The sequence below is a fragment of the Mauremys mutica genome, chromosome 6 (assembly GCF_020497125.1).
Source record: "Mauremys mutica isolate MM-2020 ecotype Southern chromosome 6, ASM2049712v1, whole genome shotgun sequence".
NCBI lineage: Eukaryota > Metazoa > Chordata > Testudines > Geoemydidae > Mauremys > Mauremys mutica.
In genome coordinates this window covers 59,917,301-59,940,808 of record NC_059077.1, presented here as the reverse complement: position 1 = coordinate 59,940,808, position 23,508 = coordinate 59,917,301, and the positions used below count along the sequence as shown (strand labels likewise).

At 42.4% G+C, this 23,508-nt stretch overlaps 1 protein-coding gene across 3 annotated transcripts in view; it reads right to left on the bottom strand.

Moving 5' to 3' along the window:
• Positions 1 to 23,240, bottom strand: part of RGMB (repulsive guidance molecule BMP co-receptor b) — a 28,177-nt gene extending 4,937 nt beyond the window's left edge. Inside the window, exons 1-4 of one of the 3 annotated variants that reach the window (XM_045021895.1) lie at positions 22,820 to 23,240; positions 21,819 to 21,913; positions 18,084 to 18,304; positions 12,602 to 13,110 (exon numbers count right to left, since the gene is read on the bottom strand). In XM_045021895.1, the coding sequence (XP_044877830.1) occupies positions 12,602 to 13,110; positions 18,084 to 18,304; positions 21,819 to 21,823 (735 nt within the window). In that variant the 5' untranslated portion in view covers positions 21,824 to 21,913; positions 22,820 to 23,240. Of the gene's footprint in view, positions 1 to 12,601; positions 13,111 to 18,083; positions 19,896 to 21,818; positions 21,914 to 22,819 lie in introns of those variants that run through there. The other 2 variants (XM_045021897.1, XM_045021898.1) reach the window with 2 other exon arrangements.
• Positions 23,241 to 23,508: the final 268 nt, after the last annotated feature.

The window sequence follows — 23,508 nt, the reverse complement described above, 5'->3', positions numbered from 1 at the left end:
CTGCCGCATCTGCAGGTTCTGCTGATCACGGCTCCCACTGGCCGCGGTTTGCCGCCCCAGGCCAATGGGGGGCAGCAGGAAGCAGTGGCCAGTCTGTCCCTCGGCCCGTGCTTCTTCCAGAAGCTCCCATTGGCCTGGGACGGCAAAAAGCAATCGGCCAAACCTGCAAACGCGGCAAGTAACAACCAGGCCTGGCCCAGCAGGGGGCTTACCTTGGCGGTCCGCGGGCCAAAGGTTGCCGATGCCTGCTTTAAGAGGTGCCTTGCAAAGCATACCCGGAAGTTTGTACCTTTTTATGATGCTAACTAATGGCATCTTGAATCTTAAATGTTTGTTATTTAAAGTCCAGACACAATAGAAATCAGCTCCTCCAGTCTTTTCACAGGGGAAGCAAGCGGGTTATGTTGTTACGTTATTTGTTAGGGTCCCTAGAGCTCTGTAGAGGTATCTTATTTTTATTTAAATAAATGGCATGTCTGCAGCTTCCTTCCAACAGTGAAGAGGAGAGGAAATACTGACCTGAACAATCTAGGGTTTTTTTTAAATACATAAATAAGAGTATTTTAATGTCTGTATGTTCACACAACTATATACATCATAAAGCAAGAGAAAAATGACACACTGCAAAGCAATTTTAAGTACATTGCCAAGAGATTCAAAGTTCTCCAAAATGTGTTCATGAACATTCCCAGCCCCATCGATGTCTTGAGTTTCTAGCAGCCCTTGAATGTTTTAGTTTCAGTTAGCCACCACACTAGTGCACAGCAGCTTTTGATTCTTACCTCTCAGCTTTGAAATACAAGAGTTAAGGCTCATAAACAGCTGGGTTACAGGCAATCGGAACACCTCCTCTCCCTTCCAGGAGGAAGATTAAACATTAACTTTGCGCCAGTATTCTTGCTATTAGTAAATGAAAGTGATGATTTCCCTTACTATCACCTCCTCTCCTCAGTCCAAACCCTCTTCAAACACACAATACTTAGTTTTAATGTTTCATCTGCCCCAGTTAGTTAGCATTACATTCTCACACATACAGACAGAGCACTCACTATTTTAGTTCCACATGTTCCCACTGGTACGGCCTGACTGGAATTTTCCAACGATTTTTCTTTGCTTTAATCAAGTTATACAGCAAGCTTGGGACCAGCTGTAGTCTGCAATCTGTGAAATTCATATGCCTGAGCCACAGCTGAGATTGAAGGATTTTGTTCAAAATCCAGACAATATACCAATTACTTACTCCCCCTTAGACAGTCACCGCTTTTGTCTAGTGTAGTGAGCCCACCATTCCACTTTACTTCTAATCTTTTATGTTTAGTTTAGTCCAGCAGCCCAGAAGGAAGATATCTTGGACATTGTCTCAAGTAATTTGCTGTGCATCTGATCCCTGTGCCTCAATACATGAAGCTTCCACAAAGCTGCTTTAACACAGGACTGCAAAACAGATTAATGAATGGCCCTGGACACAAACGGCACAGCAGTGGTAATGTTCTTTAGGCCCATTTGTGACACTCTGCAAGAAAAGAATGATTTATACCTCAGCTGAAGGAAAATTCTGTGCAAGACTGCTCAGCACCTGAGTGACTCTGAGGTTAACAGCTCAGATTGCTTTAATGACACCACACAGAACTTGCTTTTCCATATAACCACCCACACTAATTCCCTAACAATCAATAGGCTCCATGACTGACAATGCTTCTCTAAGCACTAAGTAATTTGTCTCTAGTTTCTCAAACCTAAATTTCAATTAGTTGGTCCTGCTTGAAGACCATGAGGAAATCTGGATATGACAGAAGGAAACAAACATTTTTGCTCTGGAAAGCAACAACAGAAATAAGGAACAGTCACCAACTGCTCTCACTAGGACTCTGCTTTCTTCATCAAGGGTAAAACTCATAGGGAGAAAAAGGCCTCCACACCACTCCAGCCCTGCAATGGTGTTGCACAAGGAGCACAAGCTCAATAGCTATGAAAGAGCAGGGTATATACTCTATGAGGTCTCCACAACGTCCCCAAACTGGCTAGCAATGAGAAGGCCACTGGAATGTGCTAGGCTCCACACTTAAGAGATACAGTGGGCTAGAAGCAGAGTGCCAAGGCTTGCCACAGCTGAGTTCCGGCATCTCTAGGCTTGGCAGTTCATAGCCCCAGCACCCCTGGGCTTCCTGCATCAGTTATGAATGAAAAAAATCGCTTGAGCCCAAGCAATTATAGATTAAGCACTGGCTAGAATACCCACTTGTGGTGGCAAGGAGAGGCTGCAACATCCAGTCCAGTCCACAAAGTCGAATAGTGAAAAGGGAGGTCTGTAGGGTTGTGGTGGATTTAATACTCTCTACCCAACTTCCTCCCTCTTGATTCTCTCTGTAACCCAAACCTGTAGAGTACTCTATTTCTGGCCATTTGGGGGCAGGGTGGGGGGGAGAGGTGAATTTCATCCTAAATCCCTCCCTTCCCCACCTCTGCTGCATCAAACTGTATTTAAAAAACAACAGTTGGATATTTAATCATTTCAAAATCTTTGCATCTAAGTTTGCCATTTGTTCCTGTGTGCACATACACTTGATTCAACCCAAGTACACTCCCACACACAGCTGTTGATCTATTACAGCGTTCAAAGACCAGGAAGAAAAAAAAGCCAAAAAGGAATTCCAACTGCCGGAAGTACCTTAATGTATTTGCATCTGTATGAAGGAACCACTTTCATAAAGCAAAGTCAGTCTGCCAACCAAGTGCTCTGGGCATGTGTGGTGCTCTCAAAAGTTACTGCAATTATTAGGATGAACCACCTCAAAAATAACACTTCCCATTCCCACTCTAAACCAAAAGCTCTAAGCCAGCCTCAGTTACGTAAAGGTTACGTACAAAAATTGTAAATTTCTACTCAATGTTTTGGGCTGAAACTTTCCGCTGCTTGATCTCATATGAAAGACAAATGCGTTTCTGGAATGAGCAAAATCCTCTCCACTTTCAGTTTGCTGAACACAAGGTTTTTTTTAAAAAACAAATTCTTTTTCATAAAACCCTCACGAAGAGCTGAGTTTTTGAAGGTGGAACTTTCCCAAGCTGCTTGTAAATACAGGAAGATTCTATGGGTTCTCAAATACAGAGCAGCTACTGCTTCTCCGTGGGCTTATTTATAAAAGTATATACCTTTTTATCCATGTTAGCTAAAACATTTTAGCCAACACATTTTAAAAATACTTTCAATCCTAGTCCAGATGAGCCCCATAATGTAACTACGGTACTAGAATCAGAGTTTAGTTGGAGTGGTTTGGTGCTGCTATTTCATTGCAGAGTTCCACAGCTGTGTACACTTGAATTTTCCATAACTGGAACAAGGAGCTAACATTTTAATCTTCCTCCTTCAAGAGGGAGACATTTTAATAAGATTACCAGTACTGCAGCTCCTTATTAGGCTTTACTTTAACTCTCTTGCATTCAGCCTTCAAATGTTCTTAAGTACTAGTAACTGTGCAAAACCACAGGGAAGCAAAGAGACTGCTTCACGCACATGACAAATACCAGGGAAATTCAATGCAGTAAATAATTTTGTAGTTACATTTTCAACCCAAAAGATAACTGAAGAGCTCCACTTCCTTAAGGACCCAGACTCAGTCACGTTAAACATACTAAATTATCTTCTCAGATTCATAAATTAAAGTCACATTAATTTGAAAAGGGAGTTATGCACATGGGGGGAGCAGAATTTGGCCAGTTGTGGGGGGGGGAGGGAATGTTAATGGCAGATTGTAAAACAGTACGTGCAACATGAGTGAGCCAGCACTGCTGCTGGAACCTGGGCTTTTTTAATATCTTACCGTTAGTGCAGTTAGCTCCTCAGCTTGCATCACCAAATGCAAAAAAGTTACTTTATACATGAGGTTTTGCAGCTTGTATTGTATCACCTCCTCCCTTGTGCATAAGAGACATGCAAGCTATTAGCCCAAACAAGTGTTAAGACTTTTTTTTTTTTAACCAATATGTAGTATTCACATGCTTATATTAATTCCTGTTTTTCCTCTTAAAAAGAGAACATTATCAAGACCTCAAGTACCAACATTTAAACACCCACCTCCTTCTCTTACTATGTCTGTTTGCCACCTCCATGGAATTCCTAGTCATTTCCTCTCCCCCCCAATATCTGGTTTTCTAGTCTATATAGATTCTTATACCTCTCTCATTACCAAAGTATCAGAACACCTTCCAGGAGTGCATTAAGCAACGTGACTAATATATTGTTTCATATTTGCTATCTCATCACTGAGAACACCAGATTTCCCCTTCACCTCTCCTCTTTAGGAGTTATAGAAACAGCACATTTCGTATACGCAAAACCACACACACAATTCTCCTGGTGTCCTTCGAAACTTTTTAGTCTCTGAAAGAGTGAACCTCAACACATCTGTATTGCTTACTTATTTCTATGAACTAATCCATATACTGCAATAACTCAATTTGGCACATTTGCACTATACCACACCATTTATTATTGATGGATTGCATTGCTGTGCATTTAAAACCTCAATGCCTTTGTTAAACATTTCTCCCTCCCCCCTCCCCCACCTCCAAACTACTCTGGCTCTGCTCATTCACTTTCAATATTTCATTCCTTGTGATCGTCCCCACCCACAAGAACAAGGAAGAGATATTAAGTACAACCCAGCTCCCATATCAGAATGTAACATTAAGGGCCCAATCTTCTATGGCTACTGCAGGCAAAACCACTACAGAAGTCAAAGATTTTGCCTGCACAAGTTGTATGAGATCAGGCCAAACCCTCTTCATTTTGAATTTAGATATTGCTATAGAATAGTCCAAACTATTTACAGAATTAAAAATCATGGTGGGAGCCATGAGACCAAGTTCTATTGCCAGTTTTGCCACTGACCTGCTGTGATTTGGACAAGTCACTTAATCTTTCTGTGCCTGTTTCTGTTCCACCACCCTTTGCCTATTTAAACCATAAGCTCTTTGAGGCAGGGATTGTATCTCACTACACCTTTGCATGCAGCCTCCTACTACTGGCTCGAAACTCAACTGAGGCCTCCAGATGCTACTGTAATACAAGAATTAATAAATGCCTGCCATCACAAATAAAGCCACAGGATCCCTTGCCTTGAAGAGCTTACAAGTGGATTTCAGATATGTAACGAGACAGTTACACATGTGGAAGAACAAAGGCTACGGCAATAAGAAACGTATGCAATTATTCTAAGGTGCAGGCATTTTAAATTTATATTTAAAAACATGAAAGTAGCATCACCCTTGTGCCATAAGAAATACTGTATACTTTACTAGAGAGAGTTCCCTTTGGCAAGTGATGGCATGCAAATAAATGTGATCCAGAAACAGTTCTATCTACCTGAGGTATCTCTGTATCTTAGCAAAGGCTCCGTAGTCAGGCAGACTGCCGAGTATGCAGTTTGAATCAGCAGAAAACACTATCTGTGCTTCTTGCATCTTAGAATTAGGATTTATCATTAGTGTTTAAATCTGCAGTTTGAAGTGCATGATCTATTGGCAAAATTGGAAGTAAATGCAGTATCTTGATTTAATATGGTGCTTTTCCAGTCCATGAAAAGAGACTGGGGTAGGAGCAATGTGTGAAGAGAAATGTAATCCTACTAATGCACTGGGGCAGTGGTTCCCAAACTTTAACAACATGTGAACTCCTTTCACTAAAATGTCAAGTCTCGCGAACCCTCTCCTAAAAATGAATATTTCCAGGGATTTTCTCCTTTACCTGAGTATAAGTTATAAAAGCAGTGATCTTGGAAATATTAAATTTATTTTTATGACATGCTTATTACACACTTTATTATTATTATTAATCATTACAGTATTTTCATTACATTATGAAAATGGCACCACTCTTCCAAGATCTCACTTTCGTAGCTTGTATCACTTTGAATAAGCCTGTTATAAGACAAGGTTCCTATGTTTCATCAAGGAGTATCAGATGTGAAACAGCATGAAGGTATTTAAGAAACCAACTCAAAGAGTTCCTCCTACACAAGCATTCATGTTTTGAGCAGTCCAGGCAAACAACGCACGTTACAACAAAGCTTAAACTTGTTCTTCATAATAATTTAAAAAACAATACTGACTGCCCATTTAATTTTAAAAAAGCAAAAAAGATCCACCTCCCTTTCCATTACTTATAAGGAGTCTTGAAGTTTAAATCTCCTCAGTGTGATAGACATGCTTGCTTTGATCTGCTTAGCTCTTGGAAGTCCAGGCGCTCCGGGCTGCTGGCCCCATGCTGCCCGGGGTTCCTAGGGACAACTCTGTCCACCATCAGGGAATTTTTCCCTGAGAACCCCCTGTAACATTTCATGAACGCCCAGGGGTTTACAAACCCCAGTTTGGAAACCACTGCACTGGGGTAATTCACCGAACACTGGTTTAAGAAGTTACAGAACTAGCATTTCAGCAAAGGACCTCATGAAACTAGATACTTGGGTTAACTGATTCAAAGGTTTTCATAGCTTCCATGTCTAGGGAGTTCTGACTACCAGAAGACAGGAGGCCAAGAAAGCTGCCCTGCTCAGTACACTCCCTCTGAAGCTCTGGTAATGGCCAATGTCGAGACAGGACACTGAGCTAAATGAACCACTGATCTAACCCAGTACACCAGTTTTATATTCTAAAGCAGTATTAAGTAAATCAAGTAACATGGCCAAGGTTAGCAGGCTCCAAGTTAGACTGACCTACCTTTTCTACCCCCCACCCATATCATTTTGAAAAAAATAAATAAATACTGTTCTTTGTGCACTTTCCACACATCCTCAACAACAAATGCTTCAGTTTTATCCCCTCAGAAATAGAAATGATGCAAGGAGCACAATATTCATGAACAATAATAAAGCACAGCTCAGTGAGGGAAAAGACAAGAAAAGCCACTTAGTAAGGGAAAACCTGAAGGCTGATAATGTTAACAGAAGTACTCAGTAAGTTTGGTGATGAGATCTCTTGACCTCACTGCTAACTCAGTATGAGATGTTCCTTCCTTGTGAAATTCCATTTTTCTATGTTATATATAATAACTGGCAAGGAAACATGCAACACTGAGAATTTTGCAACTGCTCTTAGCACAATGAAAGATTCTCTTTTGCTTCTGCTCCTGCTCACAAAGCCAGCCTCAGTACCACATCTGCCTTCTTCTCCCATAACTAACTTCCAGCTTTTGCCACACACCCTTCTCAAACTGATCCTTAATATGTACTTCTATGGGACCTTCAAGAAGTTAGACATTCATTTTTAATGGCTTTCTTGCTCACACTCCATGCTGTGAGCTGGCAGTCGCTTCGTTATCATAGCTGAAAGCCAGGGGTCCCTCAAACAGGGCTCCAGGACAATGCCAATTCCTTAGGAGTGGAAGGGTAGTGTGGGAGCTGGGAACTCACCAGTACATTTTCTCCCTAGATATCCCTCCCTCCCCGCACGCAAAGACAAATAACTGAAAAGGGGGAAAAAAAAAAAAGACTGAATGAGCAGAGATTATTCAACACTAGAGGTGGCTCTTCTAGGTTCACATTGAAGCACATTTGAGAGGGTACTAGGAAGAAATAACCATTCACTGCCAAAGCCTGTGCTTTACCTGTTTGAAGGTAAACAGATGACTTCAGTCTCAAGCAGAGCTGTCAGTCTGACCCTTCACAAGCAAGGATTCAGCTAGATTTTAAAGAGCCAGCATACTCATTTTAGCATAGACATACACAGGAACTTCTTTTTACTCAGGATGGAGCTCTTGATCTTAAGTAAATTAACAAAAACCTTTCCAAAAGTCAGAGGCCCAGGGCTGCATGAAAGTTGCTCTGGTGACTGCATGTGAGACTTGGCTAAGTGCACACACAAATGGATGTTTGGTGCCTAACAAGCCATTTGCCCAGGTTACTACCCAGTTTGCATGCCTGACTGCTCTAATTACTTGCACAGGCAGGATGCCTCAGACCCTTCATTTTTAACCCTTAGTTTGCACACTATTTCCCCTCTTAAAGAGATTTGCTTTGTTGGCAATTATACAAGATCAAGTTGGAGTTATCAGCTCCAACAAGTTTTTTTTTTTTAAAAAAACACACACTACTCCTAGATATTTCACTCTACAGAGGCAAGTTTTGCCCTTTCTGAAAATTAAAACTGAGTTCATCCTGACTTCAGACACTAGCACCACTGCAAGAAGCATACAAAGGTCAATGTCATTTTACATGGCTGACAATCTCATGGTCCCTAGAATGACAATAGAATGATGATGATAAGATGTTCTCATTCTAGTTAATTATTCAAAGGGGAGTAGCAGAGCAAGTTCAGTACAATGAAAGCTCTTCCTGCAAAACAGAAGCCAGACTGCAAAATATATGAAAGGATTTTAGCAAGAAGACAGATCACTTAACTTATCAATGTTTCACTATACTTCTAATGCAACTGACCAAGATCCTTTGTATTTGCAATCACCTAAGGCTTTTAACTGTGCCTACTGTAGTAAAAGCTCTGTGTTCCCCCACTGCCCACTCTCCTCCCCTTCTCTACCACTAGCCTTCCCCTCCCCACCCACCCAAACTAGAGAGAACAGTCCTTGTCAGTTCCTAATCACTGCTACATCAGAAGAAAGTTTCCCATGTAGGAGCACAGATGGGACTGTGCTTCTACACCATTCCAAGCCCTGCTGATTAGCAGAAGAGAGACAAACTATTGGTGAGAAGAGAGTAAATGCATTACTGGCATCTAGACCACTCGCTGAAAGGATGTGGTAAGTAAGCATTTCCTCCCCTAGAATAAAAAAAACCCACTATAAAAGAGTAGAGTCTTCCTTCAAGGTACTTATAAGGCTCCCGCAATCTTTAATATATTTATGCACCCTGCCCTTTGTGAGGGAGGGAAGTACTATTTATACACATTTTACCGATGGGGAACAGATACAGAGAGGCTAAGTGACATGCCCAAGGTCACACAGGAAGTCCATAGTGAAGCAGGGTCTTGAGCCCAAGTCTGAGTCCTAGGCTAGTACCCTAGCCCACTGGACTAGCCTTCCTCCTCCATCTGAAAGGCACTGGGTTCCCACACTGATGGTCACAGTATAAATAAAAACTAGGTATGAAAAAAAGCAAAGGTACAAGTCCCAACTATTCCCATCTTGGCTACAGACTATGCAATGCCTCTAATTTAGTTAATTCTGAAGAAAAAGGTTTCCTTGCGGTCTGCAGCATGAAAAGCAAGAATATGTAAACACCTACAAAACTGAAACTGCCAACAGCACCAAGTGTCTAAGCACCCTCCTTCCACCCTTGGGAAACAGCCTTCATGTAGGGAATGACAGGAACAGTGAACCCCATGCTCTCGTTTATTCATGCCACAGAGGAGAAGTGGGGGGCAAGAAAAGCAGGGGGAGTCCCCCCAAATTAAAAAAATGGCAAAAGGATGCCACCCCAGCAGGTTCTCTCTCCCTGTGTTACAGTTAGGGTTTGGGGGTGGGGAAAGAGGAAGCAAAGCATTATACATGCCATAGGCACCTAAAATGCAGGGAGATTTCCCAGAATAAATCTGTAAGCTAGCTATGGCTCATCAAGCCACACATCCCCCTACCTGCCTGTCAAGGTGGAGGGAAAGCGAGGTTAAGTGGACGCAACCAGTAACTGTATGGCTCTTGAGGGAGCCATGCTACCAAGGGGGAGTACAGGTAGAATCTATCAAATAGACAAACATCTCCCTTGATCCATCCTAATCCTATGTAATGCCCCAAACCCCTCCCCTCTCGAGAAAAGCATGCAGAGGAAACTGCAAGGGGAGCATCCATTCCATTAGTTTCCCCGTGGAATGGGTCAAGCGGTTCATTATCAGCTGGCATTTGATCCAAAATTCAGAATGTTGTTGAAAATAAGCTTTTGCAAAACTGAAAGCAGAGAGAGAAAAAGAATCTCTCTCTATTAAAAACCCACAACATTCCTCTGGACTCTTTGCAATCCAAAACACTGCATGACTGCTAGCATATGCAGTCCTGAAAGTAAGGCTGATGAGAAACTGACTAGCTTGTTTTCATTTCATGCTCTAAGCTGAGAGAAATGCAGCAAACAAACAGTCTAAGTAGTGAAAGGTTAGATTTAAAGTGAATTTTTGAAATCTAAGTAATCAGCAACACCAGTAATTAGTTTTAAAATTAAACTAAGTAATATCCACTATGATGAGAGTAAATCCTGCCACAAAATGGTAGAAGCTCCTTCACTGGAAACTAGATGGAACAAGCCAATAGAAAATATATTGTAGGGATCAATCCTGCACTGACAAGATAACTTAAGAGGCCTTTTCTCTCACTTATAGGAGTCTGTGCTTTGTAAAAAAAATCTAGGGCTCAGAAAGATGCATTAGTTCATAAATATCTTGCAATGCTTCCAGTGCAGTAGGTACACAGCCTTCAACTCCCACAAAGAGGTGTTCTGATCAAAATTTGATTGCCTGGCAAAGAAAGAAAAACCTCACGTATTGCACAGCATCTATCACTTGCAGCCCCCTTACTAACTGCCTCTGCATATTTAACATCCCTGTGGGTGCTGAGGTGAATTCTTAGGTCAGGTTTTAACATTAACATACTCATTATAAAAAGAAAGCGTCAAACAGCACTCCTCCAGAGGACTTAGGGGCCAGGGGGAGAATACTGCTTATATGGCTTTACACTGGAAGTAATACAAAAACCATATGCTTAGAAATGAACAAGTTCCTCTACCCCAGCATGTTACTGAGATTTACCCTCTTACATTACTTCCACATTTATCTTAACACAAAACTCCACCTGGGCTATCCGCACAGCTGTATACACACCTATGTGTTCTCGCTTTCTTCTATCCCTACCGAGAGAATCTCACTGTTGCAAGGATGTTTTCTACAGCTGCCTAGCAAAACTTAGTATGAAAAAATATTTTGTATTCTTTGAAATATTTTCCCTTCTTGTATTCCTATGTTTAAGTGCCTTTAAGGAATCAGCTTCAGTAAGCATTTTCTTGAAGAAAAAGTTGCAAGTCTATGTTGAGAAGCAGATTATGGAAAGTATGCATCTTTTAAGGTTTCTTTGAGCATGCAGCTTGTGCTTAGACATGAGGGTTCATTACTAAAAATTCAGAACCGGGGATGCTTTGTCAGTCCAGCACTTACATAACTCCACTACTGTTCAACCCAGAGATTTTATCTCACCTGTATTAGTGTCAACACTGGATGCCATCACAGAACTGAACAGCAAGGCTGCTCTTCATTTATTATAATTACAGCATAGTTGCCTTGGGGTTAAATATGCAGATCCTGATCTAGTTCTATACCCTGTGACTGCAAAGAGAACACCCCAGGACTAGATTGTGGGTGGTGGTATCTGGGCAGGGTAAGCAGAGCTTAAACATTATGGTACTTTCCCCCAGTTTGTGCCTTAAATGGTTATTGTACCACCATTGTATGTCATTTCCATTAGGAACCACTGTGCTAATAAAGGCACACAGTCAGCTTGCTTTTTTTTTTGGTATTAATTTCTAAAGATATCAGAAAAAAAAGCTACCACCCCGTTTAAACAGTTTATTCTGTAGTTAAAAAACAAAAAACAAAAAAAAACAAACAAGGATATTTTTGCTCCTATGCTACCTTGAATGATCTAAGACCAACATCGAACATGCCCATGCCAATCCCTCCCTGGGCACACACCTGCTTGCTGCCTGTTCACTTGGTTTCCCTTTCAGTTTTCTGTTCTGGTTACTGGTAAGAAGCACCCTCTTTGGGTTGGGAGTCAGGGCATGCACCATCAACAAAAACAGTGAAACTGGCAATACAACACACCACCAAATGCAGAGATATTTCCCCATGCCACTCCACCACCTTTAGCAACAGCAGTCTTAAGGGTCTCTTGTAATAAAGTTCAGATAAGTAAGATTTTCAAAGTGCTGCTCCTTGAATTTTCATGTGGCACCTTGCTTCTACAGAACCAGACTAACACGGCTACCCCTCTGATACTTGAATTTTCATGGAATTCATTGGGCCATTTCAGTTACCATTTGGTCTCTCTTAAGACCGCTGCATTTTACACATCTTCCTCCTTTCAAATGTACTCTATAGCCCCTTTTCCTCCTCCCGTCTCAGCTCAGAGCTCTCTATTCCTATGTACCTTTCCATTTGCACCAATCAGGAGTGGGTGGGGGGTGTGTGACAGTACTGTTCCACAACACTTTCATATCTTGCAGTTTTGTAGATTAAAGCAAAGCAGCTAGAACAGTCACCCCCTGCCTACACCTCAAAGAATTGCAATTTACATCCAGTTTCACCCATAGCTAATTTAAGTATTAATCTCTAATCTCGAACATTTTTTATGAGGTGAGAGTGGTTCCTCCACTTACAAAAATAAATAAATAAATAAATGGCCCTTTTGCTTAGAGAGGCTTTCTGGAGCAAAGCCCAGTCATCCATGCATCAAAAAGCTACTGCACAAAACACCATGACCCCATAAGTCTAAAAGTAGGAGTAATAAATGGTTTAGTCTGTGTTGTATTTTTTATCTTTGCTTCAAGCTTCAAATTCCACTTAACACTGAGGGGAGTGGTGGGCAAGAGAGAAAAGAGAGAACAATCCATACCTTATTTGTAGCAGTAGCACTGGATCCTGGCACTAGAGGCACATTCGTCACTTGCACTGATAAGTAGTTATTGTCTATGAGAGGCCAGGCACCTTCCACTTTGCATGTCTGAAAGTGATCCTTAAAAGTCCTAAGGTGAGGATCACCAAACAAACCACAAAAGAGGTAAGTAGGAGGGGTTTCCTCCCCTCCCCGAAGTTCTCTGGCTCCTATGCGGCCACTGTAATTACAGGGGTCGTGGGTAACTTCAGGGTTAGTAGAAGATGTTGGCCCATCCTTGGAGCAGTTTCTCTGGCTCATGAGGTCGCTGATCCCTAGCACAGCAGAATGATAAACTAGGTTTCCACGACAGACTTTGGAATTGCGATAGGTGCAGGCAGAATATGCCCGCAGGGCTTTGCAGAACTCCAAATCAAAGCCATCAAGAGCAGAGTTTAGATGCGAAGTTAATGACACAAAGTCTGTGGTGCACTTTTGGATTCGACATGGTGTTTGCAGCTGGCAGTCACCTAAGCACAAGAATAAAAGGGAGAGAGAGAGAAACATTTTAGAGCACAGTTCATTTCCCCCCCCTGAACACTACAGACAGTAGCCTGAAGGTTACTCAGCAGATAATTTCTCTCATTGGGAAATTTCCTGCCATATTGCTTAAAAGAAAAAAGTTTAAAAAACTAAGTAGCAATATAGATTGCCTCTCCCAAAAGGCTCAAGTGACCCACAGGAGACTTAGTTTCCATGAAAACAATGGCAGGTGGTTGATTTAAAAAATTATATCCTGCCAAATACAAACCCAGTGTTTCTTCTCCATATTATACCAAGATGATATTGCAAACCCATGCTTAAATTAATCAGTTAGCCAATAAACTATATCTCCATTAATCTTCTAATTTTTTCATGACAAGTTAGTTAAAGGTTTTAGTTTTTTGGTAAATCATATTCCTGAGAAGAGAGGAGATTTTGCCATAAATTTAAACGTACAGATTAAGCCTTCTACTGCAGGAAATGACCCACGTGGTGCAGAGATCACAGTTACACACTCTTCAAGAAGGGGAAAAAATGCAGGCCATAAAACTCAATGTACTTTCATTCTTGGGCACTGCCATAGCTAGTGTTTCATCAGTCATTTTCTTTATACAAATGAAAAAACCCTTTACACTATACTTTAAAACTACAGGTAAGGGTTTGTCAACTGTGGAAAACAAGCATTGCAATAGCACTTTATTACCTGGGATACGGAGGGCGTGTGTGGGGAAAGAAACAGAGGCAGATCATGAAATGCAGGTGGCAGACTTACACTTTAGTTCTTATAAAGAACAGACTACTTTCACAGAATGCCATGGTCACCTGGCTTCTGGAGAGGAAGTATAACTACAATCCAGGCAAGTAACTGCTTCCCCTAACCCTCCCTTTCCCTGCCCATTCAGCCCTTAATGTCTTGCTTTCGAATCCTCTAACCTTACTCGGCACACAACACTTATCACAGAACAACTCACGGGGGAGGGGAAAACAAGACAAAGAACTGCATGTAGTACCGAAGGAGGTATGAATGCAGACAGCTTTCATTGCAATTAGAAGCAGAAGACCTGGTTCTGTATATAATATATACCACGTTGTACTGCAGAAAACATCCAACCACATTTATTTGAAGCAATAAACTGGAACATTCTTATAATACCTATTTTTAGAATTGCACTGAGTGGGGGACTTAATCAGCTATTCAATGCCAGGTGAAGAGGACTTGGGCAAGAAAAGCAAATAGGTATTCCACTTGAACACCTTGTGTCCACTAACTGGAAACCAACTTTCAAGAGAGACATCTTTGGTGCAACACTTACTTGGCTACACATAGATCTATCTTAAAAATGTTACGTCAGGTGCTTTACTTTAGTAATCTACATACTATTTTATTTTTCTATTCTGGTGTCATCTATAGCATACTAAGCGCTGTGACCATAATCTCTGCCCTAAAGAATTCACAATCTAGGAAGAATCAACACACTATAATTTAGAAAAAAAAAAACAAGCGAAAAATGTCTGTTTATTCACCTAGCATCCTGGAGGAGGGAAGGGTGTAAGGAAGGGGAAAAGTTATTGATATTCTATAGGTTACCCAGTTTTTGGTAATCTTTTACTGAATACTGTGTTATGCATCTTGTTAAAAAACAAAGAGCTATAGGCTTATATCCACTATTTAGATACTCCTACCTGCCACCAAATTTTAGCAAGAAGGTATAAGTGCTTTCAAGATGAAAATGCTTTTAATGAACACTGAAGCTTTTCATAAGCTAACATTCCTGTCTTGGGAAACTTAAAGAAGAAACATCTGAAATATTATTCCACCTTCCTTACACCAAAAAATAAATTTCCTTCCAACTCTGGTGTGTGGATCTGGATACATTTCCTATTAAAAAAACTGGCAATGTTAGTTTAAATACCCTACACTCCAGTATATTAAAAACTTACCTCTACTCTATAGTATTAAGAGTTTTAAAAAATTAAAATAAAATAAAAGGTATGTTTCTTCTAATTCGAACTAGAAAAAATCCCTGAGTTGTCCCACTACTACCCATGCACTACTTTAAACTCTACTCCAGAGAAAGAAGAGTTTCAAAAATCATATTTACACTGGAAAGGAGGCAAAGAACTGAAGACAACCATTATGGCTAAAGGAACTTAGTAATGTATAGTTTAGGACTTCACACAATAGCTAGCTGTCCAAGCACCAACAGCTTCCATTAAAAATATGTTCTGGCTATTTGTTCTTTTTATGAGCTATAAAATTCAGCTGTGTATAAATTTGTTTGAAATTACAAAATCATAAAATATGAGGATTAAGTGGAGTGTGGAAGTATTTATGAAAATAATATGTGCATGCTCAGGGGAGCGGGGGAGAAAAGGCAAAAATACAATACCATTTTAAATAGCCTTTCCCTACCCATCGAACCTTCTTTATACCTATTCTCACTTTTTGCTTGTTTCCCTTGGCTTCAGCATGAGCGGGGGTTAGTGGTCTTCAAAATTCTGATTAAAAAGTGTTCTTAAACTACATACAACACACAAGGTGGTGGGGAAGAAAGCAAGCCCGTCAGTAATTTTAACTCTATTTGTTACCTGATATTCAAAAGGGAGAGTGGAGAGAAAATGGGATTATTAGTTTCATCTCCTAACCTATGATGACCCTCCTTTATAATGACTAACTCTCGTACACCCAGAAATATCCAGTATTCATGAATTTATAATGACAGTGCACACTTCGCCTGTTATTGGTGAACCTCGTCATAATGCCAAGACAATGCAGATTTTAAAAAGTATCAATATACACATTTTATACATTCTTATTGCTATAAGAACATGCATCACAGAAGTGTTATTAATGTAAGGTAAACTATAATGGTGATGAGGCAAGTGACATGGACGACATATGCTTTTATTACTGCTCCCATCTGCAAAACTACACTTGGCTAAGCACCGTGAAATATGCAGAAACCATTTCATTTCAAAAGCACTGCTTGGAGGGGATCATCACTGCCAGAAGGTACAGTAAGCAAGTGATTTTATTAAATCTGAAGGATGTTGTCCTGCAAACACTTGTGCATGTGAATAATTCAACTAAAATTATAGATATTTTGGAAGAATTACTAGCTAAAGAGAACATTCTTTAACAAAAATGAACAATCACTCTAGCAAATTTCTGGTTGAAAACGATATGGACTTTAATGAGGATGCTTTTTGGAATGTTACGTTTTCCAACTTTTCTTAAGATAAGCAAGTAGTTCTTGTAACAAAATAGAACTAACTTCTCAGCTAAATTTCACCAGTTAACCACTGGTGGACTAGTAAATAGATGAATTTTATCACTGTCTTCTACATAGCATCCAGTTATTTACTGGGACTTTTGCTAAAATATTAGTAGAATATGGCTGGCTTTTCACTCTGCATTATCTAATGGACAGTTCAAATGAACAGGACATATAACTTTGCCCATCACTCTAGCACAGAAATATTTAGGTATCTAAAAATAGGTAATATAATTTTATCACAAATAGTGAGAGATACAAGATATTTCTAGGAGACATTCCTGAAGAGATCTGATAAAGAGTTTGCCATGTTCTCTAAAATGATTTAAAAAAATAATACTGGAACAATTTAAAAGCCACCATACATGGCTTTCTAATTTTTTTTCTGATCATCATCATTAAAGCAGCTTCTCCACCTACACAGTGGGGAAAAAAGATCAAGTTCTCCTCTACATATGAATTCTAAAAACTTCTTAATCTAAAGAAGATTTCAAATACAGATCTCTGCTTCTTAAGGATTGTCACTCTAGGGCCCTCTTTATAGGGCTGATCTTTAATTTCTTTGTTTTGCTAACCCTAATACAGTAATAAAAATTCTATAATTTCAATTCATTAATATGAGTGTGTATTTTAGGGAACAAAGACAGATTCAGTGACATTTATTTTTCTGAATCTCTTACACAATGTGCATGTTTCCACGACACCTTCTTGCAACAGGCTGCAGGTATAGTCTCTTATCTATAGTCAATGTACAGCTTTAAATCATGTTTCTTCCCATTAACAACTGAAAATCTTGTTTTTTATATCTTAATAAGCAATTTCACATTTAGGAGATAATCCTGTTAAGAACTCATTTTAAACTTTACTTTCCCTCCTCCTTTACTCCAAACATGAAAACATTTCTCAGCAGAGGAATGCAACTCCCCAAAGAAATATTTTAGAAGAAACATAAACCCTGAAGGAAGCTGTACATCACAAATGTGATGGATGGCGCACAGCTGATGGGCATTAACCCTACAGACCCAAACAGACTAACCAGGCTGATCAAGTTTTACTAGAGAAGGGCAACACACCATGAAACTACTAATCAGTATTAAGGGGCGATTTTAGAAATTTTAAAAATGAATTTGACCATCCCCCAACTCCAGCTGCAGGGAACAGAAGAAAAGCACAAGGTTCCCCCTCTCTCTCCCCACGGAGGAGGCGGTGGTGGTGGAAAGAGAAACCTGATCTCAGCCCTGACTTTCAGTAAACATCACCGCAGTGAGCAATAAAGCCCCATGGGCCTAAAGCTCACACAACACCCCCCTTCCCCAAACGGAGACAGCTCCCCTCCCTCTAACCATCACTAGACAGGTTGGGGAGCTGGGGTTTCCCGAAGGTTTATGTCCTGGGGGGAAGCAGTCAGACTCCCCCACAAGCCGATCAAGCAGGGGCTTCGCTCCCCTTTTAAGGCGACTCCCGCCCCCCAAACAAGCGACTCCCCATCCTAGCCCAGTAACGGCTGGTCCCGAGAGAAAGCGGCTGGCCGGGGGTACAGGTAACGGGCCCCCCGATCCGAACGCCGCCCCGGCCAGGGGCTCTGGCGAGGCACGGGGCGTGCCCGGCTGCCAGCCCGGCCAGGCGGCGAGGGAGGGAGGGAGCGAGCGAGCGCTGCTGCGCGGGGAAAGCCGCGGCGGCGGTACCTGTGCGCAGCAGCAGCCCGACGTTGAAGAGGAGAAACAGGGCGGCCAGCGGCGGCGGGTGCAGCCGGCGGTGGCGTTGCTCAGCCCCGGCGGCGGCGGCGGCGCAGGAAGGTGCTGCTCTCCCCATGCCCGTCCATGCAGGTCTGCGGGACTCCGGCGGCGGCGGGACGGGGCTGCTGCATGGGCAGGCGAGCCGGCCTCCTCGCTTCCTCCGCTTCCTCCTTCAGCCCCACGGCGGGGAGAGGCCGGCGGCAGGCCAGGCGGGAGCGGGCGCAGCCGGGCAGCGCGGCATTGCGGGGAGAGACACAAACACAAAGAGTGAGGCTCGCCCCCCGCCCTCGGGACGCGCGGAGCTCTCGGGCTCGGCGGGCGCCTCTCCCGCACGGCGCCCCGGCCAGCCAATCAATCTCAGCTCCGCACTCGCCCACCCGGCTCCCATTGGCTGGCCGAGCCCGTCCAACAAGCCCGACGCGAGTCTCGTAGGAGCCCCGCCTCCGCCAAGCCCCCTCCTGCCCGATGGGAGCTGGGCGGACTGCGGAGGAGGCCGAGGTGATTTGCTGGCGGGTCCCCGCCCTGCTTTCTCCGCCTCCTGGGCTTATTGTTTTCCTGCCGTGGATTCAAGAAGCACACAGCAGCCCCCGTGGGAGCGAAAAGAGCTTTTTTCCTGCTGGTTTCCCGCTCGGGTGCTGGGATCTCTCGCCTTGCCTGGGTCGTTTTCTTGTGCTGAGGCACCTCCCTTCCCTTCTCAACTGTCTTTCTTCCCGAGGAGAGACCTGGTCCCTTAGACACTCTAGTGCTCTGCCTTCCTCCCCCCCTTCTTGCTGGGAGCCCTGCCTCGCAAAATGCTGCTTTCCGACGGATACAGATTCAGTCCAGTCTCTAAATGAGGAATTTCGCCGGCTCTGCTTTGTATCATCTAAGAAGTGCCTTCCAAAATCATGTGATTCAGCTGTATTCATCTTCGCAGCAGCTAATTACATCCCTGGGACCCCTGCGCCGAGCGTTCCGATTTGGAACGTTGGGTTTGCCAGCATTCCTCATCTGAATGCAGGCGCAGCGGTGCCGGGGTTGTGATTGGCTGCGGAGGGTATCAATGGAGCCTCCGAGGACTCCGCCCGAGGGAATGACTTCACCTTCTTGTCCGTGGCTGTAGCTAGTTTCCGGTGACTTTCTATCCTTAAGTTAATATCGAAACACTTTATCGGCCTGGGGGGACAGACGCCTCGCATCCGCACGCTGTGGTTAAACAGACAGGTCGGGTTCGTGAACTTCGAGTTTACTCTAGACTGGGCGAATTTTAACATCTTGGTTATTTAAGGAGAATTTAAGATTTAGCGACATCGCTAAGAACTAAGGCATCTCACCGTTGTAACGCTGCTAATTTGCGTGCAGTTGCTGTAGCCTCTAGGCGAACTGCTGATTGGCTCGTATACGCTCAAGTAGGCCTCTGAGAGGAAACTCAGACAAGGAGACGGAAGGAGGGGAAATACACACAGACTACAGGGGGGAATTGTGACCGATTTTGTTATTGGTAGGTGTGAAGTGGAAATCTAATCTTCATGAATTGCTTTACCATTTGAATCCACTTTCTCTTCTCTTTCTCCCAGAACTGCTCTGTGTTGAGAAGTTAGCATACCGAGCAAAATGGGAGTTTTGTAATGACTGTTCGAGCTTTTAATGATAATTATGATAATAAAAAATAGCGGGCCTATCCAATAGGCCTCATTTAATGAAGGATGTTTGCATAGGTGCTCGAACTAGGGGTGCTGCTGCATCCCCTGGCTTGAAGTGGTTTCTACAATATACAGGGTTTATAGTTTTTTTTTCCAGTGGCTTTCAGCGCCCCCCCCCCCCACTATAAAAATTGTTCCAGCACCCCTGGGTGTTTGGTCTGAACTTTGCAGTGATCGGCTCCACAGCAATTCCCTCACCTCCTTTTCTTTGTTAAGTTGTACTGAAATTTGGCCATGGCCCCCTCCCCATAGCTCCACCCCAACCACAGGCATTAGGAAACACGAAAAAAGAAAATAATAAAGTTGAGAAATAGTCATTTCTTGGACTAATCTGTCTGTTTTCACATATATAAATAAAAGCTATGTCTGTACAAACTACCGTGTAAGTATAGTAATTTTCCGTGTCTATTTGCTATGAATTACGAAGACTGCCATAGTTAACTTTTATCAAGCGATCCTAATTATATATTAAACTAAATATATTTACAGTGTCCTTTCTCGGCTATATCCTGAGTGCCCATGACAAAGATCTGATTACCCCAAGGCACAATTCAAATCTTGCATTTTACATTTACAATATCATCAGAGTGGCACCAGTATTGTACATAGGAATGATTTGTTCTAGACACAAGTCGGACATTAACCATTGCCTTTGGAGCAATTGTCATATCAGATGTTATACAAAATTATGCTTTGCGATTTTCTTTTTAGTTAAAAAAATTAACAAAACATGCGACTTAAGTGGACAAAAATCACGAATTTCAAAGATAGATCTTTCACTCCATCCTTAACTTTTCCCATTTGGTGACCCATTAAAGAAAAATTGAAGGCTAGTTCTGTAGAGTTCTGCGCCAAGAAAACTCAGTGACTTGGTTTTCTTGCTTGCATTGACTTTTGTGAGTTGCCGTTTTAATGTAGGTTTTTTCTTAAGTTATTTATCGGGCTACAATCAGATTCTGAAATCCCCACTGAAACATTCTCATTGAAGTCAGTGGGAGGCTTTGCCTATCAGGACTTCTGGTTTTCTTCCAATTCTTTCGCTGAGCTCGTATGTTCTGTTCTATGAGCGGCTCTTTGACAATAGAGGGCGCTCTTGAGTTACTCCAAATATTTGGGTCATGAAATATAACTGTTCACTGAAAGGAGAAACTACATTTTTGTTCTGGGGTGCTTTATTGTTCAATTGTAAATTTTGTCAAGCCTGAGATTCAGATGCCTAGTATTTGCGTGTTTAGTATTATAAAAATCTATAGCCTTCCAGCAGACGGTGTTACTTTTTACAGTTACACTGCGAGATAATATCCTGACACTTCAGACTGGGAACTAAATTAGCTGTGATATTGGCATGGAAAGGTCATCGTTAGTGTGCGCTGTGCTTCAGAATGAAAGTCAATTACTAATTAATTGAAATCCACACAAACTTTTTATTTTTATAAACAGTCCCAGATTTGTCTGCATGGATTTGAGGTTTACATTTAATATTACAACCCATGAAAGTACAGCTCACCAAAACGAGGGTCCCAGCTGTGAGTTGAAAATGTAAAACAAGAAAATAAGTCAAGATTTTTAAAAGGCTCGGACGTTTCTTTCTCGCTTTCTTTTACCCCGAGGGAAAAAGGAAACAAATAGCAAAACAAGCAGTGACCCAGCAAAAAAAGATAAATTAAATGAACATGTAACTGGTTAAAAGTCAACCCCATGCAAGAAGCATTACTGCATTTTAAACAAGCTGTGGTTTATTTTCCAAAAGGGCATGTGTGATGCCTTAACTGTTCCCCTGTTGCTATAATCTCCGTTTCCAGAAATACAACAGGAATATCCTCATGGTCTGCTTATTACATTGGTGTGTGTGGAGGAAGACTAGCTGGGAATCAAACCTGGGGTTTCAATTTGCAAAACACTTCATTATATTCCCCACTATTTTTATTTGCCTGTGTAACGAAGGTAGAAGCATCAGCAATAAGTACTTAATAAATCGACTTCTAAATATTTTTGTACTTACATCATATTTAACCCTTAGGAGGGTGTTGCGCGGATCGGTGGAGTCAACGCTGCATCCTGTTCTCCTAGAGGACGGGATACTTTGCAAATTAAGACCTGTATATTAAATAATTAAAAACGTTATGTCCGTCTTCGGAAGGCCTAGGAAGCGTTCATTGCTTGGACCTAGACACTATATTGACGTGGTCCTGGACTTTGCAAATACTGACTAAAGCCTGAACATAGCAGGTGCAGAAAGCATTTGGAAACCGCCTGCCAGAACCGGGGAGGTAATGCTCTTCCTGCCCATTTATCGCAGAAAACCAACACAAGCTTCCCTCCGAAACAAAATTAACCTCTCATTAGCCAGAAACTCCCAAGAAAGCTTTAAAACCTTTGCAATCTCTATCTAAAATGTTTAGAGCTCCCCGCCCCCCCTTCCAGGCAATGCAATTACTGCCATCGGTTACACTTTGGTTTTCCTAACGCACCTGAGTTTGCATTTAGCTGCCATGAAAATGTCAATGCAAAAAAGGAAGCACACCAGCCACTTCTTCCTTCTTTAGGGCTCCTATAGGGCTTCCTGAAATGAAGCCCAGCACTGTCTGGAGCACAGAAACACAGTCTCTCTCTCACACACACCTACTGGCTTTTGGATCCTTCGGAGCAAGTTCCCTGGATCTTGTGCCCTTTCTTCCTCTAAATGCTAATAACTGACCCTTCGTTGTTCTTGTTGTCAGCTAAAAAGTGAAACCTACGTAGACCCCTGCTGCAGACCTATATAGTATTCTTGAAACACTCCAGGGTTACATCAGTTGGAAACAATGTAGAGCAAGAGGTGTTTATTTTATCAGATGCAATTTGTAATTTGCAAACATGTAAGTAATTTCAGATGTCCGGCTGGATTGTTTAGCATGTTTTCCTTCCTCACATATGGCTCCTTCGAAAACTAAAGACAGGTGGATTGACGACACACACAAAACCCCGAGCCCTGACTCCAACAAAACAAAACAAACAACTCACCACAAACATCCCCGTGTCTTCATCCCTGACGCTTGCCAGCTGGAACAATAATAGCAAGAGCACAGCGCGTCATTCAGCTCTTTCGCAGAGCGAGAGGGCAGGGACAACGGAGCAGCCCCTTTCCCCTTGGAAGGTAGGACTCATAATGACACCTCCGCGAGCGATCGGCTTCATCTGGGGCGCCAATGAACTCCCCCACCACCGCGGAGTGACTGTTTATCTGTCTCTCCCTTCCTGGCACCGGCACAAAGGGAGGGGATGTGCCTTTAATGACAGCGTGATCTTTCCGCCACCTATAGAAAACAAATCGGGGGGGAGGGGAAGCGAGCAGAATAATTCCCTTCTCCCGCTTGGGAAACTGCTCCCCCTCCAAGGGACACTGGAGCAGTAGCACAGTTTCTCCACCTCCTCAAATCCGCAGACCCCTGCCAGTGGCTCCTGCAACCTCTGGAATGTACCTGCACATCTGGATGATCAGCTGGGCATGGCCGCGCCAGCCCTTCCCATTCGAGGCTTTGCACAAAGGAGCCTTTTACTGGCCCACGTAGCACTGCCTCAGTGTACTCTGCCTGCCTTTTACAACCCCCTCACACTTGTTCACGACATAGTATCAGACTTCCTCAGCAAAAGCAGGCAGCGTGTTACAACATCAAAGCCCCCCGAGCCTCCAACAACCCCCTTATTTATTT